Consider the following 15,482-nt stretch of genomic DNA (forward strand, 5'->3'; position numbering starts at 1 on the left):
CATCTGCATGCTTACCTTCAGCGACTGGTGCACAAGGACACCCAGGTCTCGTTGCACTTCTCCTTTTCCCAATCTATTGCCGTTCAGATAATAATCTGCCTTCCTGTTTTTGCCACCAAAGTGGATAATGAGGCGAGGAAAACCCCCAGTGGTGGAGAGCTTTAGGAACAGGTGACACATCCTGTGCGATGTTAAAACTCCCTCAAGTTGATGTGTGCAGAATATGCTGGAGAATTTGTCAATTGTTTATCCCGACCTCAGGTATAAAAAAAAATCAGCATCGCTTTGCCATCCTTTATAGATCCTTAAACCCAGGGGGATAGAATTCCCTTGACTGAAGACCATCCAGAGATTATAAGAGGGATTTGAAAAAGTATTGGAGAAAGGAGAGTTTCAGCAGATGTGTGGCTGGAATATTCCAGTTTGTGCCTCGGTTGCACGGGTACCTGCACCCCTAACACGTACAAAACACGCAGAGCCTCCCCCTACCCTGCAGCTATGTACACAACTGGTCTGCGTGTGCAACACACACACACACACGTGCATCCGCCCCACAAACACACGTGTCCTTCCCCTCCACACATGCACACACACACACACACACACATGTGCGTCCTCTCATACACACACACACACACACACACACGTGTCCTACACACACAAACGCATGTGCCCTTCCCCACACACACACATGTGTGTTCTCCACACAAAGACACACACGTGTGTTCTACACACACACACACACACACACACACACACACACACACACACACACACACACCCTCTCCACAGACGATAGATTGTGGCGAGTATTTGGGAACCCGCAGCCTCGCGCGCCCCTCACTGTGTAAAGCTGTGCTTCTTTCCTCTGACTATTGGGACACTCATGCTTATTGAAACCCTTCACAGGACAAGAGTACAACTTCCTGAAGATGGAACCGGAAGAGGTGGACTCGCTGGGGGAAATGTACGACTTCGACAGCATCATGCACTACGCCAGGAACACGTTCTCCAGGTCCGAGCCCTGCTTCTGGCACTTTGTTTTCACATTTGTGGTGAGGTGGAGGCTTTGTCTCCGTCACATTATTTGGGTTTTCTTCTCACAAATGTATACGTGCTCAGCAAGGTAAGGGGTATTGTTGGCTCTCGCCCCACGCTGGCTTCAGTGACCTTCCCTGGCCTGTGATCAAAGGGGCACCTGCTGCAGACCTCAGGCCCTGCCTGGAGTGGGGGCCCGAGCTGGGTGGGGGCGGGGGGGGAAGAGGATGCAACAAAATGTGGCCTACGGCTGCTCAAAATCGACTTCTGCTCGAAAAAAACCTCAAATTTGTGCTCGGAAAAACCAAATTGTTAAATAATGTGAATGAAGCATCTTTCAATTAAGAGAAGAGTGTAGGGGAAAGGAGTGCGCTGCTGCAGCTGGTTCCAGCGCCCCTGGACTCGGGTGGGGAAGGAGCTCGATACAGGCTTCGTGCTGCTGGCCACTAAACCAGCAACCTCTGTCGCAATGTGCGTGTGTGTTGAGGTCAGGATCCAGCTACCCTGTGATGCTCCCCGTAGTCAAATAGGCTGCCTAAACTCTAGGGTGGGTCAAAAGATTCACGATTCCTGTCATAATTTGTACATCAAAAAGTAAAATCGAGGTAAACTACTGACCCTATGGAAAATAATTGGACCATTGGATTCAATTCCAGACCATTCCTCCCCTCCCCTTGCCCCTTCCTCCCTTCACCCCATCTTCCCTTTACCTCTTCCTTCCTCCCCTTCCACCTTCCTCCCCTCCCCCTCCCCCTTCCTCCCCTCCCCTCTTCCTCCCCTCCCCTTCCTCCCCTCCCTCTCCCCCTCCCCTCCCTCCCCTCCCTCCCCTCCCCTCCCCTCCCCTCCCTGCCCTCCCCTCCCCTCCCCTCCCTCTCCCCCTCCCCTTCCTCCCCTCCCTGCCCTCCCCTCCCCTCCCCTTCCTCCCCTCCCCCTTCCGCCTTCCTCCCCTCCCCCTTCCACCTTCCTCCCCTCCCCTTCCTCCCCTCCCCCCTCCCCTCCCTCCTCTCCCCCCTCCCCACCCTCCTCTCCCCCCTCCCCTCCCTCCTCTCCCCCTCCCCTCCCTCCTCTCCCCCCTCCCCTCCCGTTCTGCCTTCCTCCCCTCCCCCCTTCCTCCCCTCCCCCCTTCCTCCCCTCCCCCTTCCTCCCCTCCCCCTTCCTCCCCTCCCCTCCCCCTTCCTCCCCTCCCCCCTTCCTCCCCTCCCCCCTTCCTTCCCTCCCCCCCTTCCTTCCCTCCCCTTCCCCTCCCTCCCCTCCCCTTCTGCTTTCCTCCCCTCCCCCCTTCCTCCCCTCCCCCCTTCCTCCCCTCCCCCTTCCTCCCCTCCCCCCTTCCTTCCCTCCCTCCCCTCCCCTTCTGCTTTCCTCCTGTCACCTTCCTCTCCTCCCCCCCTTCCTCCCCTCCCCCTTCCTCCCCTCCCCCCTTCCTCCCTCCCCTCCCCTTCCCTTCCTCCCCTCCCCTTCCTCCCCTCCCCTTCCTCCCCTCCCCTCCCCTTCCCTTCCCCCCCTCCCCTTCCTCCCCACCCTCCTTCCTTCCCTCCCCCTCCCCTTCCTCCCCTCCCCTTCCCTTCCTCCCCTCCCCTTCCCTTCCTCCCCTCCCCCTTCCTCCCCTCTCCCCTCCCCCTTCCTCCCCTCCCCCTTCCTCCCCTCCCCTACCCATTCCTCCTCCTCCCGTCCACCTTCCTCCCCACACCTACCCCTTCCTACTCCCTCCCCTGCTCATTCCTATCCCATTCCCATCCTCTTACTTCTGAGGGGAGGGGGAGGGGGAGGACTTTCCAAATAAACTAAAAGTTGGCATTTTGCTTATTATTGGGCCTACTTCAGTGATTCAAACTCAGGATCGTGTCCACATTCTGAACAGAAGTTTAATTCTACTTCACAATTTCTGTTATTACTGATCGTGTTCTGTTTGTCTGATGAGACAAGTGTCAACCTGGCTCAGTTGGTAACACTCTTGCCTCTTGAAGGTCGTGGGTTCAAGGCCTACTTGAGGAGTTGAGCACGTAATCCAGGCTGACACTATAGTGCAGTACTGAGGGAGCACTGCACTGTCAGAGGGGCAGTTCTGAGGGAGCGCTGCACTGTCAGAGGGGCAGTTCTGAGGGAGCGCTGCACTGTCGGAGGGGCAGTACTGAGGGAGCGCTGTACTGGCGGAGGGGCAGTTCTGAGGGAGCGCTTCATTGTCGGAGGGGCAGTACTGAGGGAGCGCTGCACTGTCGAAGGGGCGGTACTGAGGGAGCGCTGCACTGTCGGAGGGGCAATACTGAGGGAGCGCTGCACTGTCGGAGGGGCAGTACTGAGGAAGCGCTGCACTGTCGGAGGGTCAGTACTGAGGGAGCGCTGCACTGTCGGAGGGGCAGTACTGAGAGAGCACGGCACTGTCAGAGGGGCAGTTCTGAGGGAGCGCTGCACTGTCGGAGGGGCAGTACTGAGGGAGCGCCGCACTGTCGGAGGGGCAGTACTGAGGGAGCGCCGCACTGTCGGTGGGGCAGTTCTGAGGGAGCGCTGCACTGTCAGAGGGGCAGTACTGAGGGAGCGCTGCATTGTCGGAGGGGCAGTATTGAGGGAGCGCTGCACTGTCGAAGGGGCAGTACTGAGGGAGCGCTATACTGTCAGAGGGGCAGTATTGAGGGAGCGCTGCACTGTCGGAGGGGCAGTATTGAGGGAGCGCTGCACTGTCGAAGGGGCAGTACAGAGGGAGCGCAGCACTGTCACAGGGGCAGTACAGAGGGAGCGCTGCACTGCTGGAGGGGCAGTACTGAGGGAGCGCTGCACTGTCGGACGGGCGGTACTGAGGGAGTGCTGCACTGTCGGAGGGGCAATACTGAGGGAGCGCTGCACTGTCGGAGGGGCAGTACTGAGGAAGCGCTGCACTGTCGGAGGGTCAGTACTGAGGGAGCGCTGCACTGTCGGAGGGGCAGTACTGAGAGAGCACGGCACTGTTGGAGGGGCAGTACTGAGGGAGTGCCGCACTGTCGTAGGGGCAGTACTGAGAGAGCACGGCACTGTCGGAGGGGCAGTACTGAGGGAGCGCGGCACTGTCGGAGGGGCAGTACTGAGAGAGCACGGCACTGTCGGAGGGGCAGTATTGATGGAGCGCGGCACTGTCGGAGGGGCAGTACTGAGAGCACGGCACTGTCAAAGGGGCAGTACTGAGGGAGTGCGGCACTGTTGGAGGGTCAATACTGAGGGAGCGCTGCACTGTCGGAGGGTCAGTACTGAGGGAGTGCTGCACTGTCGGAGGGTCAGTACTGAGGGAGTGCTGCACTGTCGGAGGGTCAGTACTGAGGGAGCGCTGCACTGTCGGAGGGACAGTACTGAGGGAGCGCTGCACTGTCAGATGGACAGTACTGAGAGAGCACTGCACTGTCGGAGGTGCAGTAATGAGAGAGCACTGCACTGTCGGAGGGTCAGTACTGAGGGAGCGCTGCACTGTCGGAGGAACAGTACTGAGGGAACGTGCATTGCCTGAGGCTCTGGCCTTTGCAGGAAAAATTAAACAGTGGACCACTGTCTGCCCTCTCAGGTGGATGTAAAAGATCCCATGCCATGATTCGAAGCATACCAAATAAGTTCTCCTGGTGTCCTGGCCAATGTTTAATTGGCCATTCATTTCACTGCTGTTTATGAGATCTTGCTGTGCATTAACTGGCTGCTGCATTTGCCGACAATGACTGCAGTTCATTGGTACCTCACTGGCTGTGAATTGCTCTGGGATGGTTTGATATGGTGTTATATAAATGCAGGTTCTTGCTTTCGTTAATGCTCCCTCACAGTGGACCAAGGTTCTGTCAGATATCCGATAGCAAAATACTGCGGATGCCGGAAATCTGAATTAACAACAGAAAACGCTGGAAAAACTCAGCAGGCCAGGCAACATCCGTGGAGACAGAAACAGAGTTAACGTTTCAGGTCGAAACCCCTCTTCAGAACTGAGAAAAAAGCAGGAAATGAAACGGATGAAAAAGCAAGTTTGGGGGCTGGGAAATGGGTGAGTGGATGAAAGAACAAAAGGGAAGGTCTGTGGGAGGTGAAGAGACATTAAGAGATACTCAAGGCGAGACGAGATGGTGATAGGACAGGTAAAGAGACAAAGGATGGCTCTAGATGAAGTGTGAAATGCGCTGGCAGAGTGAGAGACAGCTGCCGTGTGGGAGAGAGTAAAATAGGAAAAGGCACAAACCAAAAGTGTGGATAAAAAATATCTAAAAAAATGTAATGGGGGCCGAGGTTATGATCTGAAATTGTTGAACTCGATATTGAGTCCGGAAGGCTGTAAAGTGCCTAATCGGAAGATGAGGTGCTGTTCCTCGAGCTTCCGTGGAACAATGCAAGAGGCCGAGAACGGTGAGGTCTGAGTGGGAATGGAGCGGTGAATTAAAATGACAGGCGACCGGAAGCTCGGGGTCACCCTTATGGACTAAACGGAGGTGTTCCGCAAAGCGGTCACCCAATCTGCGTTTGTTCTCCCCAATGTAGAGGAGACCGCACCGTGAGCAGCGAATACAGTATACTAGATTGCAACAAGTACAAGTAAATCGCTGTTTCACCTGGAAGGGGTGTTTGGGGCCCTGGATAGTGGGAAGGGGGGAGGTATAAGGGCAGGTGTTGCATCTCCTGCGCTTGCATGGGAAGGTGCCGGGCGAAGGGGAAGGGGTGCTGGGGGTGATAGAGGAGTGGACTTGGGTGTCTCGGAGGGAGCGGTCCCTACGGAATGCTGAAAGGGGAGGTGAGGGGAAGATGCGTTTGGTGGTGGGATCACGTTGGAGGTGGCGGAAATGGCGGAGGATGATCCGTTGAATGTGGAGGCTGGTGGGGTGAAAGGTGAGGACAAGGGGAACCCTATCGTGGTTCCGGGAGGGAGGGGCAGGGGTGAGGGCAGAAGTGCGGGAGATAGAACGGACACGGTCGAGGGCTGTGTCAACCACGGTAGAGGGGAATCCTCAGTTGAGGAAAAAGGAAGACATGTCGGAAGCACTGGTGTGGAAGGTGGCATCGTCGGAGCAGATGCGGTGGAGACGGAGAAACTGGGAGAATGGAATAGAGTCCTTACAGGAGGCAGAGTTGGAGGAAGTGTAGTCCAGGTAGCTGTGGGAATCGGTGGGCTTGTAGTGAATGTTGGTCAATAACCTATCCCCAGAGATGGAGACGGAGAAGTCGAGGAAGGGAAGGGAAGAGACGGAGATGGACCATGTGAAGGTGAGGGAAGGGTGGAAATTGGAGGCAAAGTGAATGAAATTGTCTAGTTCAGGGCGAGAGCAGGAAATGGCACCGATACAGTCATCAATGTACCGGAAAAAGAGGTGAGGGAGGGGTCCCGAGTAGAACTGGAACAAAGAGTGTTCCACATATCCCACGAAAAGGCAGGAATAGCTAGGACCCGTGTGGGTACCCATAGCAACACCTTTAATTTGGAGGAAATGAGTGGAGTCAAAGGAGAAGTTGTTCAATGTGAGAACAAGTTCAGCCAGGCGGAGGAGGGTGGTGGTGGATGGGGACTGGTTGGGCCTCTGTTCAAGGAAGAAGCGGAGCGCCCTCAGGCCATCCTGGTGGGGGATGGAGGTGTAGAGGGATTGTCTGTCCATAGTGAAAAGGAGGCGGTTGGGGCCAGGAAACTGGAAACTGTTTAAGTGGCGGAGAGCATCAGAAGAGTCGCGGATGTAGGTGGGAAGAGACTGGACAAGGGGAGAAAAAATAGAGTCGAAATAGGAAGAGATAAGTTCCGTGGGGCAAGAACAGGCTGAAACGATGGGTCTACTAGGGCAGTCCTGTTTGTGGATCTTGGGAAGGAGGTAGAAGCGGGCTGGTTTGATGTTCGGTAGTGGGGTCATGGTCCAGGTGGAGGTAGGAGGGGGTGTCGGAGAGTTGGCGATCAGCTTCCGCTAGGTAGAGGTCGGTTCGCCAAACAACAACAGCACCACCCTTGTCAGCAAGTTTAATGTCATCCCCTCCCCCATTTCCCAGCCCCCCAAATTGCTTTTTCATCCGTTTCATTTCCTACTTTTTTCTCAGTTCTGAAGTTGGTCTTCGACCTGAAACGTTGACTCGGTTTCTCTCTCCACGGATGTTGCCTGGCCTGCTGAGTTTTTGCAGCGTTTTCTGTTGTTATTTCTGTCAGATATCCAATGTTTAGAAGCAGCCTGATTAAACAGGAAGCCACAGTACAATTCCCTTCCCTCAGAGGTTCTTATGAGGTAATTAATTGTGCCACAAAAATGTCTAGTTTTATAATATCATGCCTTTAGGCTCATTGGATAGATAATCACGATATGTGAGGTCGAATAGATTCCTTGAGACAGTCTATTCATGAATTCCTAGTTACACTAACTATGACTGTATGTTCATGCGGGAATAGGGAGGTGTCTCAAGACAATGAATCATTGAGTACCATTGAAATATAGACCGCTGGTTAGCAGCGAGGAGCTTACTCTCACCTGAGGGTGGGGATGATCTCATCGATTGTGAGGAACAAATGTCAGCATTTTATAAAATGTTACGTGAAGCTCGAGATTCACAGGATGTTGTCCCAATGTTGGGGGGTGTTGATGTTCCAATGTTGGGGGTGTTGATGTCCCAATGTTGGGGGGTGTTGATGTCCCAGTGTTGGGGGGTGTTGATGTCCCAGTGTTGGGGGGTGTTGATGTCCCAATGTTGGGGGGTGTTGATGTCCCAGTGTTGGGGGTGTTGATGTCCCAGTGTTAGGGGTGTTGATGTACCAATGTTGAGGATGTTGATGTTGCAGTGTTGGGGGGTTTTGATGTTCCAATGTTGGGGGGTGTTGATGTCTGAATGTTGGGGGGTGTTGATCTCCCAGTGTTGGGGATGTTGATGTTCCAATGTTGGGGGTGTTGATGTCCCAATGTTGGGGGGTGTTGATGTCCCAATGCTGGGGGTGTTGATGTCCCAATGTTGGGGGTGTTGATGTCCCAATTTTGGGGGTGTTGATGTCCCAATGTTGGGGGTGTTGATGTCCCAATTTTGGGGGTGTTGATGTCCCAATGTTGGGGGTGTTGATGTCCCAATTTTGGGGGTGTTGATGTCCCAATGTTGGGGGTGTTGATGTCCCAATTTTGGGGGTGTTGATGTCCCAATGTTGGGGGTGTTGATGTCCCAATATTAGGGGTGTTGATGTCCCAATGTTGGGGGTGTTGATGGCCCAATGTTGCGGGTGTTGATGTTCCAATGTTGGGGGTGTTGATGTCGCAGTGTTGGGGGGTGTTGATGTCCCAGTGTGGGGGGTGTTGATGTCCCAGTGTTGGGGGTGTTGATGTCGCAGTGTTGGGGAGTGTTGATGTTGGAGTGTTGGGGGTATTGATGTTCCAATGTTGGGGGTGTTGATGTTGCAATATTGGGGCTGTTGATGTCCCAATGTTGGGGGTTGTTGATGTCCCAATATTGGGGGTTGTTGATGTTCCAATGTTGGGGGTGTTGACTTCCCAGTGTTGAGGGGTGTTGATGTCGGAGTGTTGGAGGTACAAATGTCCCAGTGTTGGTGGATGTTGATGTTCCAGTGTTGGGGGTATTGATGTCCCAATGTTGGGGGTGTTGATGTCCCAGTGTTGTGGGGTGTTGATGTCGCAATGTTGGGGATGTTGATGTCCCAATGTTGGGGGTGTTGATGTCCCAATGTTGGGGGTGTTGATGTCCCAATGTTGGGGGTGTTGATGTCCCAATGTTGGGGCGTATTGATGTCCCAATGTTGGGGGTGTTGATGGCCCAATGTTGGGGGTGTTGATGTCCTAATGTTGCGGGTGTTGATGTCACAATGTTGGGGGGTGTTGATGTCCCAATGTTGGGGGTGTTGATGTCCCAGTGTTGGGGGGTGTTGATGTCCCAATGTTGGGGGTTGTTGATGTCCCAGTGTTGGTGGATGTTGATGTTCCAATGTTGGGGGTGTTGATGTTCCAATGTTGGGGGTGTTGATGTCCCAGTGTTGTGGGGTGTTGATGTCGGAGTGTTGGAGGTACTAATGTCCCAGTGTTGGTGGGTGTTGATGTCCCAGTGTTGGGGGTATTGATGTCCCAATGTTGGGGGTGTTGATGTTCCAATGTTAGGGGTTTTGATGTTTCAGTGTTGGGGGGTGTTGATGTCCCAGTGTTGGGGGTATTGATGTCCCAATGTTGGGGGTGTTGATGTCCCAATGTTGGGGGTGTTGATGTCGTAATGTTGGGGGTGTTGATGGCCCAATGTTGGGGGTGTTGATATCCCAATGTTGTGGGTGTTGATGTTCCAATGTTGGGGGTGTTGATGTCCCAATGTTGAGGGTGTTGATGTCCCAATGTTGGAGGTGTTGATGTCCCAGTGTTGGGGGGTGTTGATGTCCCAATGTTGGGGTATTGATGTCCCAATGTTGGGGGTGTTGATGTCCCAATGTTGGGGGTGTTGATGTCCCAATGTTGGGGGGTGTTGATGTTCCAGTGTTGGAGGGTGTTGATGTCCCAGTGTTGGGGGGTGATGATGTCCTAGTGTTGGGGGTATTGATGTCCCAATGTTGGAGGTGTTGATGTCCCAGTGTTGGGGGTGTTGCTGTTCCAATGTTGGGGGGTGTTGCCAGCGTTGCGGGATGTTGATGTCCCAATGTTGGGGGTGTTGATGTTCCAGTGTTGGGGGTGTAGATGTCCCAATGTTGGGTGGTGTTGATGTCCCAGTGTTGGGGGTGTTGATGTCCCACTGTTGGGGGTGTTGATGTCGCAATGTTGGTGTGTTGATGTCCCAATGTTCCAGGGTGTTGATGCCCCAATGTTGCAGGGTGTTGATGTCCCAGTGTTGGGGATGTTGATGTTACAATGTTGGGGGGGGGTTTGTTAAAATGTTGGGGGTGTTGATGTCCCAATGTTGGGTGTGTTGATGTCCCAATGTTGGGTGTGTTGATGTCCCAATGTTGGGGGGTGTTGATGTCCCAGTGTTGGAGGGTGTTGATGTCTGTTGGGGGGTGTTGATGTCCTAATGTTGGGGGTCTTGATGTTGCAGTGTTGGGGGTGTTGATGTGCCAATGTTGGGGGGTGTTGATGTCCCAGTGTTGGGGGTTTTGTGTCCCAATGTTGGGGGGTGTTGATGTATCAATGTTGGGGTTGTTGATGTCCCAGTGTTCTGGGGTGTTGATGTCCCAGTGTTGGGTGTGTTGATGATCCAATGTTGTGGGGTGTTGATGTCCCAGTGTTGGGTGTGTTGATGATCCAATGTTGTGGGGTGTTGATGTCGCAGTGTTGGGTGTGTTGATGTCCCAATGTTGCAGGGTGTTGATATTCCAATGTTGGGATGCGTTGACGTTCCAATGTTGGGGTTGTTGATGTCCCAGTGTTGCGGGTGTTGATGTCCCAGTATTGGGGTGTGTTGATGTCCCAATGTTGAGGGATGTTGATGACCCAGTGTTGGGGGTTTTGATGCCCCATTGTTGGGGGGTGTTGATGTCTCAATGTTGGGGGGTGTTGATGTCTCAATTTTGGGGGGCGTTGATGTCACAGTTTTGGGGGTGTTGATGTTCCAATGTTGGGGGTGTTGATGTTCCAATGTTGCGGGGTGTTAATGTTCCAATGTTGCGGGGTGTTGATGTCCCAGTGTTGGGTGTGCTGATGTTCCAATGTTGTGTGGTGTTGATGTCCCAATGTTGGCGGCATTGATGTCCCAGTGTTGGGGATGTTGATGTTCCAATGTTGGGTGTTGATGTCCCAGTGTTGGGGGTATTGATGTTGCAATGTTGGGGGTGTTGATGTTCCAATGTTGGGGCAAGGGGTTGATGTCCCAGTACTGGGGGGTGCTGATGTCCCAATGTTGGGGGCGTTGATGTCCCAATGTTGGGGGTGTTGATGTCCCAGTGTTGGGGGGAGTTGCTGTCCCAGTGTTGGCGGTGCTGATGTCCCAGTGTTGGGGTTGTTGATGTCCCAATGTTGGGGCTGTTGATGTCGCAATATTGGGGCTGTTGATGCCCCAATGTTGGGGTTGTGGATGTCCCAATGTTGGGGGTATTGATGTCGCAATGTTGGGGATGTTGATGTCCCAATGTTGGGGTTGTTGATGTCCCAATGTTGGGGGTGTTGATGTCGCAATATTAGTGCTGTTGATGTCCCAATGTTGGGGGTGTTGATGTCCCAGTGTTGGGGGTGTTGATGGCCCAATGTTGGGGTTGTTGATGTCCCAATGTTGCGGGTGTTGGTGTTCCAATTTGGGGGCTGTTGATGTTCCAATGTTGGGGGGTGTTGCTGTCCCAGTGTTGGCGGTACTGAAGTCCCAGCGTTGGGAGTGTTGATGTCCCACTGTTGGGGGTGTTGATGTTCCAATGTTGGGGCTGTTGATGTCCCAGTGATGCGGGTGTTGATGTCCCAGTATTGGGGTGTGTTGATGTCCCAATGTTGGGCGGTGTTGATGTCTGTTGGGGGGTGTTGATGTCCTAATGTTGGGGGTGTTGATGTTGCAGTGTTGGGGGTGTTGATGTCGCAGTGTTGGGGGTATTGATGTCTCAATATTTAGGGTGTTGATGTTCCAATGTTGGGGGTGTTGATGTCCCAATGTTGGGGGTGTTGATGTTCCAATGTTGTGTGGTGTTAATGTCCCAATGTTGGCGGCGTTGATGTCTCAATGTTGGGGGTGTTGATGTGCCAATGTTGGGGGGTGTTGATGTCCCAGTGTTGGGGGTTTTGATGTCCCAATGTTGGGGGGTGTTGATGTATCAATGTTGGGGGTTGTTGATGTCCCAGTGTTCTGGGGTGTTGATGTCCCAGTGTTGGGTGTGTTGATGATCCAATGTTGTGTGGTGTTGATGTCGCAGTGTTGGGTGTGTTGATGTCCCAATGTTGCAGGGTGTTGATATTCCAATGTTGGGATGCGTTGACGTTCCAATGTTGGGGTTGTTGATGTCCCAGTGTTGCGGGTGTTGATGTCCCAGTATTGGGGTTTGTTGATGTCCCAATGTTGAGGGGTGTTGATGTCCCAGTGTTGGGGGTTTTGATGTCCCAATGTTGGGGGGTGTTGATGTCTCAATTTTGGGGGGCATTGATGTCCCAGTTTTGGGGGTGTTGATGTTCCAATGTTGGGGGTGTTGATGTTCCAATGTTGGGGGGTGTTAATGTTCCAATGTTGCGGGGTGTTGATGTCCCAGTGTTGGGTGTGCTGATGTTCCAATGTTGTGTGGTGTTGATGTCCCAAAGTTGGCGGCATTGATGTCCCAGTGTTGGGGGTGTTGATGTTCCAATGTTGGGGCTGTTGATGTCCCAGTGATGCGGGTGTTGATGTCCCAGTGTTGGGGGTTTTGATGTCCCAATGTTGGGTGGTGTTGATGTCTCAATGTTGTGGGTTGTTGATGTCCCAGTTTTGGGGGGTGCTGATGTCCCAGTGTTGGGGGGTGTTGATGTGCCAGTGTTGCGGGGTATTGATGTCCCAATGTTGGGGGTGTTGATGTCGCAATATTGGGGCTGTTGATATCCCAATGTTGGGGGTGTTGATGTCCCAATGTTGGGGGTATTGATGTCGCAGTGTTGGGGATGTTGATGTCCCAATGTTGGGGGTGTTGATGTCCCAATGTTGTGGGTGTTGATGTTCCAATGTTGGGGGGTATTGATGTCCCAATGTTGGGGGTGTTGATGTTCCAGTGTTGTGGGGTGTTGATGTCGGAGTGTTGGAGGTACTAATGTCCCAGTGTTGGTGGGTGTTGATGTTCCAGTGTTGGGGGGTGTTGATGTCCCAGTGTTGGGGGTTGTTGATGTTCCAATGTTGGGGGTGTTGATGTCCCAGTGTTGTGTGGTGTTGATGTCGGAGTGTTGGAGGTACTAATGTCCCAGTGTTGGGGGGTGTTGATGTCCCAGTGTTGGGGGTATTGATGTCCCAATGTTGGGGGTTGTTGATGTTCCAATGTTGGGGGTGTTGATGTCCCAATGTTGGGGGTGTTGATGTCCCAGTGTTGGGGGGTGTTGATGTCCCAATGTTGGGGGTTGTTGATGTTCCAATGTTGGGGTTGTTGATGTCCCAGTGTTGTGGGGTGTTGATGTCGGAGTGTTGGAGGTACTAATTGTGGTAAACCACTGTTATCGTTCACAACCGTTCACTATTGTTACACTGTTGTTATCACTGTTTACACTGGTGTTATCACTACACAAGGTTACCTCTTGCCACGCACGCTGTTATACCTAGGCATACCTCAGCTGACTCCGCCCATGGCTCCGCCTGCTTGCCCAGGTATAAAGGTGACCGCTTGGCTAGTATTCTTCCTTGTTGGAACCGATCACCCACGAGGGTGGGCTCTGTTATTTAGCCAATAAAAACCTATAGTTACTATCTTAACTCATCGCTTTTCATGGAATGAATTGATAGGTATATCAATTTTATTGGCTAAATTTTGAAATGACTGATCAGCCCCAGCAGCCGACTTGGCTGCGAGCCCTCCGACCGCCGTACCTGGATCTAAACCCACAGGCAGCGAATTCAGCCCTCGACTTCGATCACTGGCTGAGCTGCTTTGAATCCTACCTGGTAGCCTCCGGCGTGCCATCGGAAGCCGACAAACTAAGAGTTCTGACCGCCCAGGTGAGCCCTAAAGTATTTGCACTCATCCGGGACCTTGATACATACGAGGAGGCCCTTGACCTGCTAAAAGAGCAGTACTGGAGCCCAGTAAATTCAATGTATGCCAGACATCTCCTAAGATCCCGCTCGCAACAGCCAGGAGAGTCTGTAGATGAATTTTTACGGGCGCTACAAACACTCGGCAGGGACTGTGACTTTAAAGCTGTATCGGCTGCACAACATGCTGAAGGAAATATCCGTGATGCCTTCGTGAAAGGCCTTCGGTCCGACTACTCACGGCAAAGACTGCTTGAATCAAAGGACCTCGACTTGAAAGCAGCTACAGCCCTCGCTCGCTCCCTGGAAGTGGCCCATCGGGACCTCGAGGCATACTCCGGGTACAGTGCTGCGCGACCGTGGGACTCGGGCCCGACTCCGGCCGCAATACCCTGGGACCTACTACGGCGTTGGTGTCCCGGAATCGATCGGGACCGCCACCCCCGGGACCTGCTGCGGAAGCGGAGCCCCGCGATCGGGCCGCCAGCTGCTATTTCTGTGGCCAGGCGAGACATCAAAGGGCGCGCTGCCCTGCAAGGAACGCGACCTGCTCCGGCTGCAGAAAAAAAGGCCACTTCGCGAACGCCTGCAGAAGGAAAGCCACAGACGCCAGCAGTGCCTCATGTGAGTTGTGGGGGCGGCCATCTTTGATCAAGGCCACAGACGCCAGCAGTTCCTCATGTGAGTTGTGGGGGCGGCCATCTTTGATCAAGGCCACAGCCGCCAGCAGTTCCTCATGTGAGTTGTGGGGGTGGCCATCTTTGATTAAGGCCACAGACGCCAGCAGTGCCTCGTGTGAGTCGTGGGGCGGCCATCTTTGATCAAGGCCACAGACGCCAGCAGTGCCTCATTTGAGTCGTGGGGGCGGCCATCTTCTCCGCCATTTTGTTCGCCGCACTCGGCCGCCATGTTGTCTCCAGACCCGACCACCGCCTCACCTGCCGACGACAGCAGCTCACTCAGCCATACACTGGCCTCCGTCTCGCTTGACCAAGCTCTCCCGCATCACCTGTCCAGGTCCATGATGGACATCGAGGTAAATGGCCACGCCACGACCTGCCTGTTCGACAGCGGGAGCACGGAGAGTTTTATTCACCTAGACACGGTGCGCTGCTACTCCCTCACTGTCCGGCCAACGCGCCATCGGATCTCGATGGCGTCGAAGCCCCATTCAACAGACATCAGCGGATACTGTGTGGTGACCCTGTCGGTTAGGGGCACGGAATATAAAAACTTTAAACTTCTCGTCCTGCCCCAGCTCTGCGCTGCCGTCCTACTAGGGCTGGATTTCCAATGCCACCTCCAAAGTGTCACTTTGGCATACGGTGGACCCCTCCCCCCACTCACAGTCTACAACCAGCAGTTTTTAAAACGCCCGCCGCATACCACCTGCGGCCTCTCCACTCTCAAAGTCCCGCCCCCTCCTTGTTCGCTAACCTCACCCGCGACTGTAAACCCGTCGCTACCAAGAGCAGGCGGTACAGCGCCGGGGACAGAGCTTTTATTAGCTCTGAGGTGCAGCGTCTCCTGAAGGAGGGCATCATCGAGGGGAGCACCAGCCCCTGGCGTGCCCAGGTCGTAGTCGTTAAGACCGGCAATAAAAACCGCCTGGTCATCGTCTACAGCCAAACCATAAACCGGTACACCCAGCTGGACGCATACCCCCTCCCCCGCATATCTGACATGGTCAACCAGATTGCACAGTACCGGGTATTCGCCACCATCGACCTTAAGTCGGCCTATCACCAACTCCCTATCCGCCCTGAGGACCGCCAGTATACCGCCTTCGAGGCTAATGGCCGCCTCTACCACTTCCTTAGGGTTCCCTTCGGCGTCACCAACGGGGTTTCGGTCTTCCAAAGGGAGATGGACCGGATGGTTGACCAGAATGCGCT

The 15,482-nt window shown here is 53.8% G+C and overlaps 1 protein-coding gene across 2 annotated transcripts in view; it reads left to right on the plus strand.

Moving 5' to 3' along the window:
- Positions 1-15,482, plus strand: part of bmp1a (bone morphogenetic protein 1a) — a 282,531-nt gene that overhangs the window by 134,667 nt on the left and 132,382 nt on the right. For both annotated transcript variants that reach the window (XM_085971287.1, XM_085971289.1), the window contains one exon: positions 910-1,015. In XM_085971287.1, coding sequence (XP_085827413.1) covers positions 910-1,015 — 106 coding nt within the window. The remainder of the gene's footprint in view (positions 1-909; positions 1,016-15,482) is intronic.

The sequence above is a fragment of the Somniosus microcephalus genome, chromosome 30 (assembly GCF_052327205.1).
Source record: "Somniosus microcephalus isolate GS21.2 chromosome 30, FLI_Smic_1.0, whole genome shotgun sequence".
NCBI lineage: Eukaryota > Metazoa > Chordata > Chondrichthyes > Squaliformes > Somniosidae > Somniosus > Somniosus microcephalus.